Consider the following 22,201-nt stretch of genomic DNA (forward strand, 5'->3'; position numbering starts at 1 on the left):
GAGGCAATGGCATCACATACTCCAAACCAGACAGTAGGCCTTTTTTGCATTTTTTCTGGAGAACAAATTATTTCAAGTTAATAATTGGGCTAAACTTCCAGAAGCCAGAAAAACTCATAAGGTCCTTGCTGTCGTTAATTCAATTCGAGTCAGTGGGGTGACTTCTGTATGAAATAGGTATGAAATGCATAAGGGTGGAAAAATCCAGCCTTGACAACTTCCCTGTGACAACTGTTTTTTTATAATATTAGAAGAGTATTCTCTCTTAAAGACACATGTCAAAAACCTGCACATGGAATAGGGCAAAAAGGATTTGTGTTTCCACAGCAGGATGCACAGCTTATGCAACTATTTCCTGCATGCTAGATTAAGTTAAAACAAGAACAGGAATCTACACAAAGTGTAACAAAACCAAAACCAAACCAAAACTGGAGTGCTGAGAAAGCATTTACTGTCTTCCTGATAAACAGATGCACACTTTTACTAGACAAGAAACAGATTTTCAGGTTACGATTTATCTTCATTCAATATGAAAATGGCCTTATACAAAGAAAACTTAAATATTTACTTTTGAGAAAGTTTTGAAATATCTCTATCATTGTCCACAGACCAATTTAGCAGTTAACACTTACTAAGTGCAGTTACGGTTTCCTAATTCTTTATCCCAGCACTGATGCTAAAGCAAGACCAAGCTCCCAGGAGGGAACCATTCCAAATTACATCAGCTGGCAACATGTCTTCAGGGAGCATCTGTCAGCTACAGGGAGCTGGCTCGCCCTCTGGCTACTCCTCCACTACATCCCTCCAAATTTAAACTCTTCACCACTTCTCTTTCCATGTGGGGGAATTAAAAGGAGTCTTTATTCTTTTCATAATGGTTAAGAGCAAAGTCTTTCTCCGCTGACCGAGATATTTTATAAAATCTAATCATTATCACAAAAACAATAAGAATCCAATCACAATCAATCATATTTGCTATGTTGCACAAATGACCCAGGAGACATGCACTGCTTTTCCATTGCAAAGTGTAAATGATATAGAGAATTGACTTACCGGCCCAAAAGCATTGCTGTCAAAGCTGTGTCCATGGTGATCACCTTCCACCCAAATATGCCCATGTGGAACTTTCACATACTTCTTTTTGTATCCAATGGTTCTAAAAAGAATTACAAAATTAGTTAAATTAATTAAATTAATTAATTAAATTAGTTAGTTAAAGTAATTAGCTAATTAGTTAAAAAATTATAATGTTTTGTTAGGAAAATTCACATATTTATTGTGTTGGAATTTGACCTTGCATATCATCCAACACTTGCTTAAAAAAAAACATGCTGAAGTCCTTTAGACTTCAAGAGTGCTACTCAAGGGAAAATACACATAACAATTTTGTATGAGCTAGTTGCACTATCAGGGCCTGTTTACTATGTTGTTTTGGCAGAAATCACATCACAACTGGGAACAAGAGACTTTTCAGTTAAATATAATTAAGGGATTCTTATTTCCATCTCTGTAGTAACAATTCTCTGAACCATCAGATTTTATCTCAGGTAAATGCCAGTGGACACATGTTGCAGTCACATGAAGATATTGTATTGAGAGTGCTTTTCTTCTGGGGTAGCATTAGGTACTCATCAAAAATAGTCTGGCATATCTGAACTGACCTCGGATTTGGAGCTTGGATTCCTGTAATGCTTATGTCCTAGGGGTAGGATTTCTTCAGCTGTAACAAGCTAAACAGGATAAAGTTAAAGGAAACCTCTAAGAGAAGGCCAAGTGCTGCAAAAAATTACATTGATGATTCAAGTCATTCTCCACAGAAATTCATACTGAAGCAGTGCCTCAGCATGCCCTGATATTACAAAAATGACAAACTACAGATAAGTCCTAAAGCTGAAGTGCAGAGTATGCAAAATTCCTGTATTTAGTTCCCGAGTAGCTGTCATTTTCACAATTCCAGTCTGCCTTCTACCATACACTTTTGCTTTCTTTCAGATGGGATCTGTTATTCTGCAGTCATTCATGCAGGGAGGTGATTTTATTGTGCACAACAAATTATTACCATGATGAAGCATTTACAAACAGGACTACAGATAGCGATACCTTTTATTTTGTTTTGGATAACCAAATCTGTTCATAGACAAAAACAGACTTTTGCTCTAGCTTGTTGCCTCCAGCTGCTCATCACTTTTCACCGTCTGGAAGATATGCCCACAAAGCAGGAGGCAGAAGGAGCAAGCTCTAAAACTAAAGAAAATCAACTGAAAAGAGAAAATAACCTTCACCAGGAGATTCAACTGAACTGTGCAACAGCACTGATCAGGGATGTTCACAAGTCAAAATGGGAAAACTGTTTCTGGTGACGTTTGTTTGGCTTGGGGGGTGGTGGGTGGTGTGAGGATGTTATAAGGACAAACTAATTAATAACCTGGAGACCACGAAATATTAGATGAATAAGGAATCCTCAGAAGTGCATTTTATTAAGGTTATTTGACTTTATTAGTCAAATAAAAATAATAATTATTTACTTTGCACATTGCAAAATCCAACCAGTACTTTTTCAAACAGCTTCTTCTGGCAGCTAAAAGGATGAGCATGCCAGAACTGTATTCTAATGGAAGATCTACCTGTGCGTTCATTGGAAGCTGAAAAAACAATTGCCTATTTGCAGAAAAAAATGTCTCTGATTTTCATCTTTCTTTAGAACAGTTCAATATTACACAGTATTCAACACTGAGTTCCTAAACCATTCAAAACAAAAATGCAAAACTGTCCTGAGCTGGTAAATATATGATTTCTTAAACACAAAGACTAGTTCTGTAATAATTTAATTATGCTAAAAGAGCAATTTATTACTATGCAATTGCTGCCTTTTTTTTTTTTTTTTTTTTTTTTTAAGAAATATGGTATACAGTCTGGACAACGAAATTATTTATGTTTTGAGATTCCATAATGCTTTGTCTCACTGATAATTTCTTTTATAAAGTACCATATGAGACTATATTTTACTAGAAACATGTCTTAAGATATAGGTTGAGAGAAGTGGCCATTAATTCTGTTCTGTCTGATTAGACACTCTGAAAATTATTAAATTAATATCTTCCATCAATGATAAAGGTAAACAATAGCCCCAAAAAATATTTAATTTTCTCTTCCATTCATCTTCCTGAATATAGAAGATCTGATGATTGTGATAAAGTTTTGTACCTTTACAGACTTCATGCACAAGACTGAATTTCACCCAGAAGGGTGAAAGGATTTGAAAGTTAATTCTGCTGACATGTTTACCTAATAAATGTCAGGAAAATAACATGGCAAATGCCAGTCAGTGACTTCATCTCAGACCGGACACAATCTCTTACCCCCAAATAATCTCCTCCTTTATTATGAGTAGGAAATCACTAACAGGAAGGAAAAAAAAATTGAAAAAAAAAGCTTTTTCAATAAGTACTTGGAAACAAAAGTGGAAAGAATTTGGTCTGCATGGATAGGTCTTGCAGAGATTTGCAGAGACCCTGTGAAAATAGAAAGGCTTAACAGAGGTGTATAGTGTGTTCTTTAAGGCCTAAGGCAAAAAGAAAAAGATTACAGAGTGCAGTAATTATCATTAGTTCTTTTTATTATTTCTACAACATAGGAAAATACATATTTCTTTTCTACTCTTGAAATAATCATGATAAACCGTAAAAAATTGCTACATTTATGAAAAAAAAAGTCTCTTACAGTGATTAAAGAGGAATTATGTACAAATTTGCATATTGAAAAAAGCAGATGATTGTACACAAGAAGTTTTGACTTAGAGGAAATAGAATTAAAATTGATGATGTTAATAAATGTAGTAAGGGAACAGGGGAGAGAAAAAGAAATGGAAAAGAAACAGAAGCAGCAGTTCTAATTATCTACTTTAGTAGATAGGACTGATATTGCATTGATAAATCCCTCTGTAAGCTCAGCTGATAAATATAAAACCTTCTGCCATTTAATGTATGGGGTATATAAGTAGTCAGATTTTTCCCACATGTAGGTCCAACAGAAAAAAATTCAAGATATAGTGTAAGCAATAAGTACCTGTATACCTGTGAACAAAAGAGAGGCAAGAAAATCTATTTTCCTAAGAGAATTCCTTCAAACTGTTAGTGTAGCATTTGCATAGGGCAGTTATCTAGGGACTTTGCATCTACTTCAGCAAAAAAAAAAAAACCCTCTGTCCTGTGGAATGCAGGTTGAAATTTGAAAACAAAGTTTTACTTGAGCTTTTCACTCCATGAATTAGTAACGAACTGCAGCAATAAGCTCATATTACAGTAAATTGGATCATCCATTACTTAATATTGGTTTTAATTTTCAAGATAATTTCATTGTTGAATTATTCCACAACAGATCAATAAACCATTCATGGAAGCAAACCAGGTTACAGGCTTCAGAAAGCCATATTTGGTTAATGACAGTAGGTTATTTTTAATTATTGTTATAAAAATTATGTTGATTTTTTTTAAGAACAAAAACCCCTAAACTTCTTGTTTCCTCTCCTATGAAGAGAGCATAAATTGTTTCATAATCAAAATTAGTCAGTTACTAACACTGCCCCTCTCTCACATGAATCTTGCAGAAATTAAACACTTTAGTCTCTGGCCTAAATTGCAAGCAGGAGACCGTGAGTGTGTGCTACATTGGCAACATGGCTCTTGCTCTAAATGTACAAACTGCCATTCACTCAGTTCACTAGCTAACTATTTTAGCTAGACATGCTGAGAGAAAACTATTAACCCATCTTTTTGTGCAATTCTACACGGACAAATTACTAACACAAATTGTACATCATTTCTGAGAAGAAGTGTTGACTCAAGCCCTTTTCTTAAGGATAACTTTGCAGGCAACTGGCATCCACTTTTCAGATTCAGGCCCATGTAAATAAATAACAATTATAAGTATAATGATCAATATGTCTGTGAAAAATTAATGCAATATAAAGTGAAAAATTACTTTGGAATGCTTCTAGCACTTTTCAACAACAACAACAAAACCTAAAATCCTCAAGCCAAATATCAATTAAAAGCACAATTAGCTCATCAGGAAATGCAGTCAATAATGTACTGTATATTTTGAATGTAATGTAAAAACCTATTTTTCTTTCTTAGTTGAGTATACTTAGACTCATTTCTCTAAGTTTGTCTGTAATCTTGACCTCTGTTAGCTCTCACACATGAAGTTTTTAATTAAATTTAGAAGATGTCTGAATGAATTCTTAGGAGAACAATTGGTGTTAGTAATAATTAACTTAGTATTTGTTAATTTCATATCTAGTTCATTAGATGAGTTATAATTACTGAACAACCTTTTAAATTTCAGAAAGCCTCTACTAATGAGTAGTCTTTCTCTTTCTAAGACCTAGTATCTTTGAAGTAAAAATCAATAAAGACTGTTTAACACCTCTTACCCTTCCCATTTTAAAGGTTCGCTTTAGGAATAGCACAGGCAAGGACATTAAAATACCCAGATTTTGATACATAATATTCAAGCATCTGTTAAAAACCATACTAATGTGTACAAAAAAATTTCAGGTTTTACTAAAGTCTTTGACAGGTTAGTAATAACCCCCTATACTACTGTTGCTCACACTGTAGTTAAACTCTCACTAGCTTAAGAACAGTCTACAAGAGTTGCAGTAATTTTCCTGATCAGAATGTAATGGAATTGCATTTATCTTTTTAGTCATTTTTCCAGAAATTGGTCTGAAATTCCAATTTTTTTTTCTTACATCTGAGGTACATTTTGAACCTTTGCAAAGGTTTTTTTTCGCCATGATTTAATAGTTAACAGATGTACTTATATCTGTCCTTGGCTGAGAAATAATTTCAATCCTGACAGTCAAAAATGAGCTCTATATGTTATTCTAACCACCTGCCCACAAGCAAGAAAAATCTGCTTTTTTAGGATGTGGTACCAGTGCCAAAGCAAGCAACTTGGCTCAGCTAAGTTGGATGAGGAATGATTGCCTTCAGTTTGATTTGACCTTGAGAAATCAGAAGGTCTCAGCAATCTGCATACCTCTGGGTGTCATCATGGAACAGACACTGTAGATAATTTCCTCTGTTTGCACAGGAGATAAACAAATACAAACCCTTTTGTAAAATAGGCACTCTCTATCATACTTGAGAGCAACTTTTTACAAATAATATAAATTGCTGCACATGGAATTTTTCTGCCTACATCCATCTTCATCAAATTCACAGATGAAAAAATAGTAAGAAGATATTCAATTTCAGGTGACACCCAGATCCCAAGACATGAACCTTATTGTAATATATCATGTAAATTGTATTAGTATCACCACAGGGATTCTTCCACATGACACTAAATACCTTCCAGCCCCTAAGAAATCCCCTTTTTCTCTTCCAACACACACATATAGCCATCTGTGTCTTTTTACTTTAATGCTTCCCTTACATATATTATATTCCTTTGACCACAAGCTGTTATTTAAATCAACTGCTTTTAGAAGACAGGGCTATGTATGTGAAGCAACTAAATATTTTGTTTCTGAAGGCCAGGTTAACAGACTATGCATAAAAGTAAATCAATAGGTTAGGGAATATTCTCCGGTTGTATGCAGCTATTAACTTTTGCCTCAGAGCTGAAATGTGTTTTCCTTAAAAGCTGCAGATCAGTCAATTATTGAGAGGCCTGACTTTAATACTTGCATCCAGAACGGGGAAAGTTCTGGAGGAGACTTTGTGCTTGGGTACTGCTTCTGGAGCATTGCCAGATCTGATATATTGAGAAGGGAACCCCCAAAAGAAGACATGCCAGAATCACAGAAATGACAGAATCTGAAACAAGAGACTCTGATTTTGTGAGATTAGGAGCAGCCATTAAGGAGGCAGAGATTTCCTTTGCCTATACTTGGGCAAATTGTTGAGTGTCTAAATCTTGTAGGTTTCACCTTTTGCAATGAAAGATTTTGAAGTTTCAGGAAAAATGAAGACTAATTTACTGGTTTCCTCATTCAGAACAGAAATATGATAGAAACACAACCTTTTGTAACAAATAAGCTAAGCAGTTAAAGCAAGCATGATGCCGAACTGCAAATGGTATCTTTTTCCCAGCTAAAGCATTCCTACCAAAGTGATGCACCAGTGCAGGTTCCTATGACTCAGCAGTGCTAAGAATAAGTAGAAATCTGGTATGGAAAGTATGGGAGATGTTTGTAGCTCTGTTTTATTAATTAGATAATTTCTCACAATGCATGTAATTCTAAACAAAATAATTTTTTAGCCATTATTTGCTTCAAAAGCCTCTTCAAAATAGCAGTTAATCACTTTTAAAACATACAGTATTCAGGAAAGTTACTGGATTTCAACGTAAATTAAAAAGCAGTCTAATCAGATACCGATATTTACACTTTTTGCCAATTATCTGCTGTGTGAAAGTCAAATTTTCAGATGCATGCATCATGTATTGCATCAGATAGCTTTTAAACTATATTTCTACCAGATGGCTATACAACACTGAATGAGGTATACAAACACAATTATATCACTATTTTGCAGGGCAATGCAATGCAGCCAATTACAGCATAACATTTTGGAACCAGACGAAATGCAGTCATGCAAAATTTTGTATTACTAATGCAGCTGTCCTTTATATGGGTTAATAGAACCTAGATCTCATTTTCACTACAGCTTTCTTTATACTACATTGGCAGAGCAATGAGAACTGGGAATATTAATTCTAAGGCCAGAAGATACCAATGTGAGGATGCAGTTTGAAATATATCCTCAGACTTTCGGGCAGTAATTAATGCAGTGATTATTGAATAATTCACTATTAATTGGCATTTTAAACATGCACTGTTAATTGAATTTAAAATTTCCATTATTTTATGTCAAGATGTGCTTTATAAATGATACTTGCATTACAAAATATTTGATATTTTGATTATGTATTATAATTAGTACATATTGGTAGTTTCACAGACATATGACTAGATGAAAAGAACTTTATCGGAGTAAACATATAAGCCTAAGTTAAGTGTTCTAAAATGCTGCCATCCAAAAAGAACTCTGCTTTTATAAAAATTGAAATTAAGACAACTTCGATGCACACATGTCAGTGATAGGGAGAAATTATTTTTAGTGCCACATTACAAACAGGTACAGAAGCTACTCTTCAAAGTTTAGCATAATAAATTTATCTTAGCAAAGACTTATCTCCCCCCACCAAAAGGGAAAGTTAGGAAAATATGAAAATATATTCTGTACATCCACTTGTATATTAATAATTTTTTTGTTTTACATATGACCTGATGAACCATTTATTCTCTGAAAGCTTTATTCTGACCTATTTTTTTACCTATCTATTTTATATATACAGTTAAATAGACACATGAAAATACACGACTCACATCACATATACATTGAAATAAAATCAGGTTTCCTAGGCCATATCACTTTAACTTCTGACCCCATATATTCTTCCTCTATGCACTCCTCTGCTACCTTTAAAATTTGTCTGAGCACTAGTTTGGTCATCTCACTTGACACAAAAGTGAGAGGCACACAAAACTACCACCCAATTAAACTACAACAAATAGATTAAACATGTTTCTCTGAATACCTATTAGCTATAGAAGGAAAAATTGAATTAGAAAAACTTTTAAATGCTTTATATAATATAGTTGACAGTTTTTATAACAATATTTTTAAGTCAACACTATTTACAGTTAACCAAGTCCAAACAACATCATATTATTTATATTTGTTTCATTTCTCAGTATATGACAGTATTGTTGTTATCATATTTGCATGAAAGTACTGTAAATAATGCAGATAAATATACAAGATTGCCTATGAAGTCTTCCATTTTATTAAAGAGATTCATCAGATTTTGCCCTCAAGTCTTTCTGTAACAGGTTTTTTTTTCTTTTGTAAAATAACTGGTCTTTAGTTACTCCTAAATATGTAAATTAAAATATGTTAACAGTGTTCAAGGCCTTTCTACAAAATTTCTTCCACTTATTATAGCAGTCTAATGAAATGAATGTACTATTATGCATATTTATCTAAAATGATAAAATGATTGAAAGGACAAAAAACAGGCCAGTTCATCCACTCATTTCAAGCCTGAAGTTTTCTTGATAACACCCCATTTTGTACCAGACAGGGCACTGTAACAGAGAAGAGACTAGAAATAATTATAAGAGAGAAAAGTTGAGAGATCATTGCTTATGAGAATCACAGAATTTATGGGATCACTGCTATGAGCAAAGGTATCCTTGACAGATCAGTTTCCCAGCAAAGGATTGTAATCATACCTCTGAATCCAGATATATTTGACCAAAACAAACCAAAGACTTAGACTGCAAAAAGGAGGAGGAATCATTGCCTCTGTCTTACTATCCCAGAGAATTGCTCAAATTTCTGTTCATGGCTAATTTCAACACAATTCATTTTTCTGTTCTGTTTCTTTCTTCCTTTCTTTCCTGAATTTTCAAAATATCCTCAAAACACTCTTAAGCTTTTTAATGAGTAAGCAGCTACAGAGCTGCTGTTGCTCTATACGATCAATGTACATGATACACTATATCCTGTATCTCAGTGCCCTTCTCCTTCATATATCTCTTTCTGGTGAAGTTTTTCATGATATCTGCAATTCCCTAAGAGTTTTTCCCAAAGCTATAATTTCATTTAATCTTTGACAATAATTATATGAGGTGATAACATTTGTAGATTGTATTTCATGTTCCTTACATATTCTACTCTATGCTTTAAAGACATGTTGCATATCTAGGGCCTAGGTTTTGCCCCTGTTTTGATACTTTTACCCATATGTATATATCCACATCACAAAGGATTTTTACACAGGTGCTGTGAGTTGAGTTAAAAAAGCTACAGCTACCAGAAATTGTTTGCTAGGTCTCATGCACAGTTGAGCTGCAGCAGCAGTATCAACCAGCAATGCCAGGGGATCCGGATTTTAAGGAAATAATTTCTCCTCAGGTAAAATTTCTTTGTATTCATTTGCAGTCACTTTTTATGATTCTCATTTCCAACCTCACATTGTCTTTCTGTATTTTTTTCAACTCATCCTACCTTCCTTCAGAAACTAGGTAAAAGACCACTGCAGATCACCATGCACATAACACTTGGCAGCACATGAATTTCCCTCTGTTCCTGAGAGTTTTGCTTACATAGTCAGGAGGCATGTGGCTACTCAAGCATTTAATATTGCTTGTCCCTGCAAAGCAGAACTCATTTTGCTCCTGCTGCTAAGAATGATCAACTAACAGTAGCTTCCCTCCCACAGATGATTTTATCCCTTTTTCCTGTAACATCTGTGTGTGGTTTCATTCTTGGGTGTTCTACACTATTCCCTTCATATTGTGTGCCACTTCCTTTTCCCTGCATGTGTTTCATCTGTTCTAGCACTAACAGCATTCTCATTTTATGATTCTTTCCATGGCAGCTCTTCTCAACCCTTTTAGAAAAATGTAATTTTGGTGACTTTTTTTAATGAAACTATGGATGGTTTCTGCTAACCTGTATTTGAAATCACACAGATAATTTCAGAATCTGGCCTTTCTTTTTTTTTCCAAATTGATTAAACCTACAGCAAAATACTGCTGAGGATACTGTGAAATACCTGTTCAAGGACCATATTCCTTTCAAGGTCCATATATGACTTGCATTACTGCCTCTAACTGTATTGAGAGTATATTTACTTTAAAAAAGTATTAGAAAATTCTATATTTGATATCAATATGTATTTTGCAATTTGTTCATCATTTGATACTATCTAAAGATAACTGCATATACTATATGTATATGAATATAAATATTACTAGACTTTTACACAAATCTGTCACTCGCATTTGAGATACTGAAACTACTTCATTCCTTTGCTCAGCACATTCTCTTAATCAGAAGAACCATAGCTATTTTCAGGATAAATTAAAACAAATACAAAACTAATTTTGTGTTGAGAAAAAGAGCAACATTTCATCTGTTGCATTGACTTCATTTAAATGGCTAAATACAATACCTCTTTTTTCTCTATCATCTTTCACTTGTTAATCTGTCTGATTCCAACTGCCGACACTGCCCTTTCAAGTTAAGATTATGAAAATTATTCAGTTTGCCTCTTTAGATAAAAGTCCCATTAACCAAATGAGTGTATCATTTCATTACCTTCTCATATTACAAAATTATATTGATAATTAAAATGCAGGTTTTTGCTAATATCATTAACAGCTATTAACAATATCATATTATATCATATATTGGATGGGAATCATTTGTTAGATTCATTATCATTAGCTTCATAATTTTATCAAGGTAAAAACTTACTAATTATTCTAGGTTATCTAAGTGAAATTATCCAACCATTGTTGTCAAATTGGAAATTTTATACCTGCAAGAACAGGAGGATAAATAGAGACCAAAAAGGTACTGCCATCAAAAAGATTAATTCTTGCAGCCCACACCCTCTTTTTATTAATATTGAATCAACTGGGAAAATAACTGGGTAAAATTTTAGCTTTAGACACATTTGAAGGAACTGAAGGCAATTGTTTTGAAGTGAACAGTTAAGATTTGCAGTACTGTAAACAAGGCCAAGATTTCACCTGATACATACTTAATGGTTTGGGCTTAATGACCTACTGCAGCAATAGTCTCCTTTTTCCCTCTTTCAGTAACAGATGTAGAAATTTTTCTCTCAGTAATGCCTATACCAACCTAAGAAAAGAGAGGGTCCAACTTTTTTCAAGATTGAAAGTTGTGCAACTTAAAAGTTGACTCAGCAGTTAATCTCCAGCCTGAAGAATCTGCAACTATTAAATAAAGGTCTTTATAAAGCTCTTCTTGCTTGAACCCACTTTTTCTCCTCACCCTAATCCTCTCCCTTAGCAGTTCTTCTGCCATTTTTTCTGCCACAGAAATTGTCAAGGGAGAGGCTGTAGCCTGACCTTTGGTTACCTACCTTGTGTGTTTTCTCATCCTTAGGGTGGGCATCATGCCAGTCTTCCAACAAATGTGCTCTGTGCATGTAAATGTGAGAGGAGGAAGAGGGGAGGAGAGAAAAAAGTTTCAAAATTCTTTGTATCCCAGAGGGGAAAATCATGGCATCTACCATCATGGACAAACCTGTTGGCCTATTCCTGTTCTGAGGAAATGCTGAATGGAGAATAGCTCTTTTTCAAAAAGCGGTGATAGAGATGATCACAGCAGCAGTGCCTCTTCATCACTGCTAGAGGTTACTGGGCTACAGGTTAATGCTCTTGTATTCTGATTTCTGGAGCCTCCTCAGCTTAAGGCTGGTTGAATCCTGCTGTCTTTCTGAATCTCTTCCAATTAAATTTCAACCAGCTCTCAATCCTCGACTCACCTCCTGAAGAAATGGCGGGACACAGAGTCACCATGAACATGCTTACAGCTTGGTAATTATGGCATTCACCAGCAATAAGAAAGAGGGGGATCAAAGCCCACTCAGACTTTACAAGATGTTAATTGTGCTCTTGATTGCATCTAATTTGGTGTCTAGGCGTTTGCTAAACTACCTGGAGCTTCTGTCCATGTATAGCTGCTTATAATAAAGTACCAAGGAACTGGTTGAATACTAGACGTCTGTTTAGCCTGAGATTCAGATGTTCTGGATTGTACTGAGCCCATGGAACCTGAAACAGGGCACTGTGCTATAGAAATGAAAGTACTGTTGAAGCACCATAGAGAGAGAGAGAGAGTAACATTCAGCACAATCTAACCAGTCCTGCCAAGACTGACAAAATATTTGCTCGCTGATGTAAAAGGGCCTTTCAAAATATTTTTTTTTAAGTTACCTACTCTGCAAAGACTCCAGAACAACTTACTCAGGACTGAGAGAAAGTAAGATCCATGACTCTGTAGAGCTTATTTAATAAATAGTGAATAGAGATTCTGCAGAGTTTCTCATGTCAGAATGGCATTTGCAACTGCTACAAGAAGTTTTAACACATCACAAAGAACAATACCCCATCTGTTTTTATGGAACCTTGTAAGATCAGCATTGTGTATAGCTGTCTCGGTTAAAATCAGATTCATGTAGACCTGTGACTGCTAAAAGAGTCTGGCAATATCTCTACCTAGCTCCAACTGTAAGAAATAATTCCTCACCCACACAGCTCTCACACAGAAGCTAATTGTTATACCTTCTTTATTGCTTAGCACTAACTAAAGGTAATAAAATTTCCCAATCTGCTTTAGGCAGCATATACAAAATGTGGAACCTTTAACTTAATAAGTGCTTTCAAGATGTGCTTTTTTTTTATTTATGGAAAGGGGAGAGTTGTTATTCTGTGTACAATGGAAGCCTGAAACTTTACATGTTTCCTTCTATTAATGTTTGTTAGGAAAAAATATGAAAAGATGCCTTTAATTGCTTTCCCTTTAAAAGTGCATTTTCTTTTTTAAAGGACATTACTATCAAAAAGATAATTGAGAAGCTAGCAAGTAAGCCATAAAAAACATTAACTCTGTATTATTAAGTAAATGTATATTTTTGATACAAGTTATGATTATGAGTTTTAAAACTCCCAAATATTTCAACTGTTTTATCTCAAATATGTAAGAAAACTTATTTAATAATAATGAAGATGTGTTAGAAATCAGAAATATACTTTCTGCTGAGAAAAAATCTGAAAGAACTGTTGTAAAATCAAGGAAAAAGAGTTACACAGTCAGAATAGACTTTATAAATGTCATGCGACACTTGTCATAATTTGGGAAATATAATGGAAACTAAGAACAATATGAAATTTCACATAACATTCATCACAAGCTTTTCTGAAATTTCAAAAACAAACTAAATGCAAGAAAGAAGTGGGTTTGTTTATTTTTTTTTTTTTATTTACTTTCAATCTTTGTCTCTTGCAACAATAGCTGTTGTCATAAAAGCTTGGTTTGGATTTAGACTTGCCTGATTTTAACCTGAAAAACTTGCTGCAAAAGCTCTAAAACCAACAGGTTTCATATGGCTTCTGTTAAAAGGTATGAGCACATATATGTAGATCAGACTGCAGAAAACACCTACTTTTGAACTGGTGATGCTCTTACAGACAACTTTCAAATTACAGTTTTGCACAACTCTTCATCCTTTGAGGTTTTCCATTTCTTGTATAGCTACAATGAAATTCAACCTTGGTTTATACATCAACCTTACTTTAAAGGATATTTATATTAATGGAAAGTTAAAGTGACCTATAATACAATCCACAATTGCCAAGAAATATTTTTTGAAAGAAATTTCCAGGTGTTAATTTTTTTCAGCATTATCAGTGTGTAACATAGTATAAATTACTACTGCTGAAACGCCTGGAAACACGGTGAAAGTAGTGCCAATCAATATGCAAATAAAAACCAAAATATAATAAAGCAGTTGTAATACAGACTTCTCTGAAGCAGAATTTAAATAATTCCAAAACAAACTTTCAAGAGAAAAAAAATGCCACTTTCAGGAGCCTTTATCATGGAATACTTTGCAAAAATTGCATTTTGGTTTGTAAAATATTTCAGTTATTTTTTCCTGACCAGCCGTATAAAATCATGTGATTGGAGAGAGGTTTCATTTTTATTTTTATTGGGAAACATCCAGTGAAAGTTATAGATTGCTTTTATAAAATATGAAGAGTGTTCAGCATCTTCTCCATCACAGCTACATTAACTGAATTTAAAAAAAAATCCTGAGTTGCATGTTATGAGACAATTTAAGTAACCAGGAATGGGTTATTGCCTGTCCATAATAAACATCCACTGATAATGTGTAATTGTTGCTGGACTAAATATTATAAAGCAACAAGCTTAATTCTCATTCACTGGCTAGGTCCATCCTTTCTTCAGCTGACCATGCTATCTGACATGAATCCCTGTGTCCCTATGGACACCTTATGGTGCCTCAGGTTCTCACTGAAAATGCCAACAGAGCACATGACAGATTAACCTTGATTGCCTGGACATTTTACCTGCCCTTGGGTAGGGAGCCTCCAGATCTCCCAAGAAGGATCCCACTACCACATGTCAATAAGCAAAAGTTAGATAATAACAACTATCTGGGTCCTTGTATGCCTATCTTGCTCACAGTGCATGCAGATATGTACCTGGGTCCACCTGGGGAGCAGTGAGGCATCATATTTTCTTTCCCTGATGTCCCAAACCTCACTGCAGTGTCATACCCCAGGTAATTTTGGTCTAGAATAAAAACCTATGGTCTTCCAAAAAAAACAAAAAAAAAACAAAAAAAAAAAAAAAAACAAAACAAAAAAAAAAACAAAAAACAAACAAAAAAAAAACAACCACCACCAGTCTGAATTTAGCAAAATTCCTTGATCAACTACAGTCACCAATATATAAATTTTAACTTAGGAGTTCGAAGACCTTATTCAGAAATTGGTCACTATATGAAGTGACAATTGAGTAGACCTTTTAATTCAGCTGCTGATTTTCAAATTTATATGAAAATGTAGAATTGTCACAAACAAAGAGTTAAGTTCCATTACTATTATTTGCTACCGAGAAAATAATTGTCTCAATAACTATGTAAGAAAATAGGGCAAGGAGAACTGAATATTGAAACAGTCAGTACAAACAGTTCCTATTACAATGCCTAGTAGGGTAGTGTGTGAAACAACCTGCTCCAGGGATGCACTAGAAGCAGAGTCTCAAGGGTACCTCTACCTCAGTTTTCCTTTAGGTTCTTCATAACTGCACTAAACTATTTGTTTTCTGAAATCTTGTGCTGTTAAGATTTGGGTGGCTCTAGCAGTCATGTGAGCAGGAAGGAGTCCACACACCTGCATCCTAGCAAATGTACACCTGCATTTGCTAGGTTAACGGTTAGACTTGATGATCTTAAAGGTCTTTTCCAACCTGGACAATTCTATGATTCTATGATTCCACAACTGAAGCATTGAAGGATTCATGTGTTCAAGAATTAACCAAGTTGAATTCAAAGTGTGTCTATTCAAGACATTTTGTTCAAAAGTTCAAGCAAGGCAAGATGGATAAAAGAGAAGGAGTTTTGCTTGAAATGAAAGTCTGTCCATTTATTTGTGTCTGATACACACTGCTCCAAAGAGACTCTGAAATAGTTTCAAGTAGTAGACATAAATTACTGAATAAAAAGACCGAAATAATACCAGTAACTTTAGTTTTCAAATTTTAAAAAGAGGTATCTTCAAGCACTTTTTTATAACTAAAGTCACGGGTGCCTAATTCCATGATTTCTTCAAAATTCTAATTAAACTCATTAATTAAATTACGTTGGTGCCTTCATGCCTGACAGTTAGTACAAGCAAAGAATGCAGAGATCATAGCACACAACAGCTGGTTTAAATTTCTGGACAACTGTCTAAATATTAATGCAAGATTCAGGTTCTTCCTATTTTTGATCTTAGCTGAAACAGAAAAATCAGAGAGAAAAAACTCTCTTTTTCATATTTCAAGATATTATAACTTAAATACAGGTGTGTACATGAACATCTGAACATGTACATGTTTATTCAGAGGGCTAGCATAACCACGTTGAGAAATCTACGTGCTGGATAATTTTTCTAATATTTCTTTCCACTGAAGAAAATTTTTGTCTTGCACTACAATCCTGTAAAGCACTCAGCAAGTGAGTCAGAATCAGTCAGAATGACTGGTGATTTCTGTCCCTTACTGTATGATTACTTTAAGGGAAAAAAAAATTATAAGCATGAATGAAACAAATATCCAAGTATTTTTATTCTTAAAAGGAGACATTTTCTAGGAGGTTTCTACAAAGAATTGTTATTACTGAAATAATCGATTATAATTTGGAGTAAAAATCATGCAAACTCTTTTCTTGATATTAGATTCATATCTAAACATAGATACTAATATTTCTTGGTGTTTAAGATAATTTTACAGTAAATTCAAAAAGCACACTCATCATTAATCTTTTATGAGGAGTATAAAAAATGCCTTATTTCTGGGTCTGAGCAGCAGTCTATGTAGCCCTATAGTCTGACTCCAAATAATTGCAAAAGCAGACAGTGCCCAGGAAAAGCATGTTAGCCTGACTAGACTATGTGAGCATCGAGATTTACTGTATCAGAGGTGTTTGATCATACATCGTTGTCTACTCCTTTTAGTATCCATTTATTGATCTGTTATCCATTAATTTGTCTAACCCATTTTTGAATCTGCTAATACTGTCTGCCTACACAGTCTCCTGGGGCAACAAAGTCCAGAAGTTGACTATCTGCTGTGTAAAGAAGTACTTTCTTTTGTCTGTTATAGACCAATCTCCCACCGGTCTCGTCAAGTGCCCCCAGTTTCTGTATTGTGGCATTTGGTGAACAATTCAGCTCATGTACTGCCTTCACAGTTTTGTAAACCTTAGGTATTTCTCCCCTCAGCCTCTGCAAACTGAAGATTTCTTGTGTTTTCAGTTGCCAATGTCAGGCAACTGCACCATCAACACTGGTTTTGTTGTTTTTAACTTCTCTCTATGTCCGTCTTTAAAATCATGTCTCAAGAAGCAAGAATTGACAATATACTTTAGGGGTTTTATATTCTCAGCCTGTTAAGACAGACCTATATTTGCTGAATATTTTGTTAGTTTTTCAGCTTTGGTATTACAATTTAGATCAACCGTGGAAACCTAATAAACAGAAATGCTTAATTTAGGAACAGTCTTATACTTTTCAGAGCAGCCTACTATTTGCCACATGAAACCATCTTTAAACATTTTTTCTGAAAGAGCTCAATTACACACAGTCCAGTATTGGATAATAGTAAAGAAGTGCTTTATGGAGCCTAAAAAGGTTTAGAAAGCTGATCTTTGCTCTTAGGAGTCGATGTTAATAATAGTTTCTTTTCTTCTCACAACACTGGAATTTCATGCTGCTTTGTTAACAGGAAAACCCTGCAAAGCAGTAAAATTTTCAAACCGAAGATCCTCAAAGAAATAATCTGAATCACCTACAAAAGGAAAGGGCATTGTCCTCATTAATACTTCCACAGCATTCGGTGACCTCACAGCATTGAGTCAACTGATGTCTCATTAAACTGGTGTATTTCTTCCATTCTCCTTCTCCCCAAGTATGTTTTTCCATTTAATGTTACTAAACCAAGAAAATGTTCATTCAATATTAATTCTTGAAAAAGCCTTCAGAATTATTCTTTGACCATTTTAAATACCAACAGAGAACCTAATCCTGTGTCTGGTCATAGCAGCAACTTTGTCATTGCCTTGTATCTTAGCAGGAAAACAAGTATGGTGAACACTTCATTGAGTCTTATATCATAAAGAAATACTTGGCAAGTAGGGGAATTTTTGTATTTCTTTTATGAGCCACAAAGTACTACACAGGAAGTATTTCTGATTTTGCTTTACATAATCTTGCAATATGAGAGCAGGGAAAAACAGAGATATTTTTGTATAACAACAGAGAATCCCAGCATGCTGGGATTTCTGGAAAAAAAAGTGCTATCAGTATGATCAGATGGTTCTAAAGAAGTGAGAGTATAGTGACAGGAAGCCACAGAAAAGACCTCTAATGATAATAGTGTGAGATAGACACAAAACTCTAAATTCTTATTTACAAACCACAGAAAAGAAGAATAAAAATCAATCAAAATCAAAACTGTTCCTACTTATGATGGCCAGAAGAAATGCATAATTTAGAATCAAAACACAATGAAGTATATGTTCCTAAACATATTTTGAAATTATGGATGTCAGGCTCTCTCTGCTTTAGCAAAGTGTAAAGTCAGTCATCACCAAAAGCTGAATCTGAGGTACGTGAAAGAAGAAAAAAGGATCAACATAGAATGTATCACACCTTGAACATTACTTTGAACGTTGACATTACCTTTTGTCAATATACATTTAAAATTGAAATTTTATAGGCATCCTGCAAAGCAAAAGGATCAAGAATAAGACTTCCAGTCTAATGACTTGTATCATTAATCTATTCAAAGATTACAAATTGCAAATTTTTGTTATTAACATCAGATTCCATAGGCTGCTGACTCAACCCAGTGGAAAATGTTTTCATGTCCCCACAGAAAGTCTACTATTTTAATTTCCTTCCCATTTGCATAAGGATGAAACAGATGTCTTTTGCCACTCTGAGAATGTTAGCCATAAATAACATCCATAATTAAAATTTCACCAAAACTAATATATATTTTTAACAGCAAATCATGTAGAAATTCTGTATTTTCTTATTTAAAAAAAAAAAAAAAATCCAAAAATAGCCTGAGTACTCCCAGTGATTTCAGAGGGGGAAAAAAAAAGAGACCAAATCAGTCTGAATAGTCTGTACTTCAAATGGATCTTTTGTTGAACAAAAAAATTGTCTGGTACAAGAAAAAATATTTCCCCCTGATAGGTTTCTAGGATCATTCAGGGAGAGACTTTGAACCCCTTATTTTGGGCTAGCACTGTGCCAGTCAACCACGACTGAGTAGAAAAAAGTGACATTACAAAAAGGACTCAGATGACCTGAATCAGTTCTTGGGTTCAGAGAAAATGTCCATCAGCCACAAACACCTACCAGGTTAAGGTGACAGACAAAAATAAACATATTAGCTATAAAGGGAGATGGCTAAAACTAGTACTGATAAAGCAGTGAGTTCAGTAAGTCACAGCTGCCCAGTATACTATGGTACGTATTTCCCCTGGCACTTTTCTTGGGAAGCATTTGAAAGGGCTTTGATGTGAAATGGGAGAATCACTTGGAAGTTTGTGTTATGCAGCAAGAATGATAACATTTGTTCACTTTACAGAGTAAAGTGGTCTTAATCAAAATGAAGGTCCTTGTATGCTTGTCATTTTTTTCTGGAAACAATATAATTAACTATAATATAACTTCTGCATAGAAGACTTTGCTATCCATACAGAGAAACCGGCAAAAGTTAGGGAAGAACGACCACTATTATCCACATTTAATAGACTGATCTAAAACAAAGAATGATTGGTTTGTACAAGGCTGTTCAACAAAACTCAGATTTCCTGAGTGCCAGACAAGAACATATCTTGAGACCACTCGTATAGCTTTATTTATAAAGATAGTTTTTAACTGTGATTTTTCTCTTGAGTTTCCGTCAGTAGCTGTTACTGTAACACATTAAGAGAAAATAATTTGTATACACTGTTCTAATAACTTAGTTGTACAATACCTAGTCCCATCTGTTCATGTTTGTTCTTCAACACTGGAAAAAATCAGTTTTGTCAGAACCAGGGATAATGGACTACAAACAGAAAAATAGAAATACTAATGTTATTATTAATATTAACATATTTCCACAGGCTTCTTTCTACAAGGCCACAGATGAGTTGGATTTGCAGGGGTTTCTCCCACAGGAACAAAGTTATATCACAACAGAACAGGAGGTAGGAGAACAATAATGTGGGTTTGGTGCCACATACACTGAGCCAGCCATAAGTATCAGCAGCAAGAGCTTCTATCTCAGATGTTGGCCCTTACTGTCCTCTTCATTGCCCAGAGAGAGATGCATTATGGCCATTGGGAATGTATCTGCACTAAGGACAAAGTACTGGCATATACCAGAGGAGCAGTTAAGGGTCCGCATATGTTGCTGGAGGGTAGGGCTGGGATGGGGAGACTCCTATCCCAGTTGCCATTTAAAAAGCACATACTTCTATGCCCCAACTGTGCAAGGGGAGCCAAGGGAGCCAACCTTCTCTGCCTTTCTTTCGGATGAGCCGCTCCAGTACAACTCCCCATCAGTCATAATCTGTCACTTCCCCTGAGCATTAAGAGTGTAATTAATTCCTCATGCCTAGCTATGCAAGGAAGTGGCACTGTATAATCCCCAGCGAGTCGTTCTCCCTGTCATAGCAGAGAATCTTTACAAGCGAAAGGGAAATAATCTGACAGACATGTGACAGCTCAAAAAACCCTGTAAACATTTGCTTCAAAGCAGAAAAATGCACATGTGAATTTCTTTAGAGAACAGCTTTAGAGCTCTATTATATTGCACTGGCCTTTGAGAGACAGCAAATAGGGAAGTGTTGCATAGGAAAGTGAAACAGAGTTGCCGCCAGGTAATTGCCAGCTCTTCCTCCTATTCAATGAATTAGTTAGCATCTATTTTAGGACAGGGACAATCATACTTTGCTATCTCCTACTGGGAAAATTCCTAAGACATAAAAGCATGTTATGTGCTTTTCTCTTCATTCTTCAGCTTCTCAACTGATAAGTTGCAACAAGCATCTCACCATGGAAAGTCAGTAGAAAGCAATAACCAGCAATACAGCTGGTATGTCTGAAATAATCCTCATATCTAAAAAGCTACCTGCTGTATCGTTGTGGAAATACTACAGCACTTGCTGTACTGAGAAAAAGCAAAGTATTAGCAACATCAAAAGTATCTAACAGCAGAGTTACTGAGGAGGAAGAAGGAAGCAGGATTTCTACCCCAGCCTTTTGCATTGCTAGTGCAAAGGAACTTCCCAGTTAGACCAATAACAGCTTAAAAGCAGCTGTTGGGAAACCTGGAAATAAAATGGATCAGATACACAGCAGTCAAACCAGTCATTTCTATTTCAGACTTTTGTTGCTTTTCAGGAATGCTTTAGTTCTTTCTCTTTTTTTTGTTTGTTTGGTTGTTTTTTTCTTATTTTCTTCCAGGCCTTTATACTTCCTTTCATACACTTCTCCCCTTCCTTTATACTTCCTTAAGGGAAAGGCTAATAAACGTTAGACCTGTTCCACAATGGCTTTTAGGTTTCTCAGCAACCCTAAGAAATACTTTTAGAGACAGCATGCACCTAATAAGAGTTGAGTGCAGTCAGTCCAAAAAATTCTTAGTGCCCATTGATATCAAACACACCACAAAACCTTGAACACTCTTTCGCTGTGATATAGCCCTTCTATAGAGCCATACTCTCAAGCTCCATGTCATCTCTTCTCTCTTCATAGAATGTCATTTACTCACGATAGCCAGCAAAAGATTCCTCCATATCTCAGAGATGCAGCCATTCCATACATTGGGTTGCAAAGATTTGCTTTGTGAAAAGCACATTAAAGCATGTTCTTTATCTGCACATTCTTCTGTCAGCACAGCTCTCTGCTGCTGTGCATACCTGCTGCTCTAGAATGATAACCTTGCAGATAATAAATATAGTGGCTCTGAGAGGACAATAGTAGAACCACCAACAGCTAAAAGGCAGGTGATAA

General features: G+C 35.0%; 1 protein-coding gene across 1 annotated transcript in view; it reads right to left on the bottom strand.

Moving 5' to 3' along the window:
* The window catches only part of IMMP2L (inner mitochondrial membrane peptidase subunit 2), a gene marked incomplete at its 3' end in the record, with an annotated part of 475,151 nt that overhangs the window by 96,574 nt on the left and 356,376 nt on the right, over window positions 1-22,201 (bottom strand). The window contains exon 5 of the mRNA XM_082311230.1: window positions 1,054-1,156. Coding sequence (XP_082167356.1) covers window positions 1,054-1,156 — 103 coding nt within the window. The remainder of the gene's footprint in view (window positions 1-1,053; window positions 1,157-22,201) is intronic.

This window comes from Platalea leucorodia, assembly GCF_965183815.1.
Source record: "Platalea leucorodia genome assembly, chromosome: 4".
Taxonomy (NCBI): Eukaryota; Metazoa; Chordata; class Aves; order Pelecaniformes; family Threskiornithidae; genus Platalea; species Platalea leucorodia.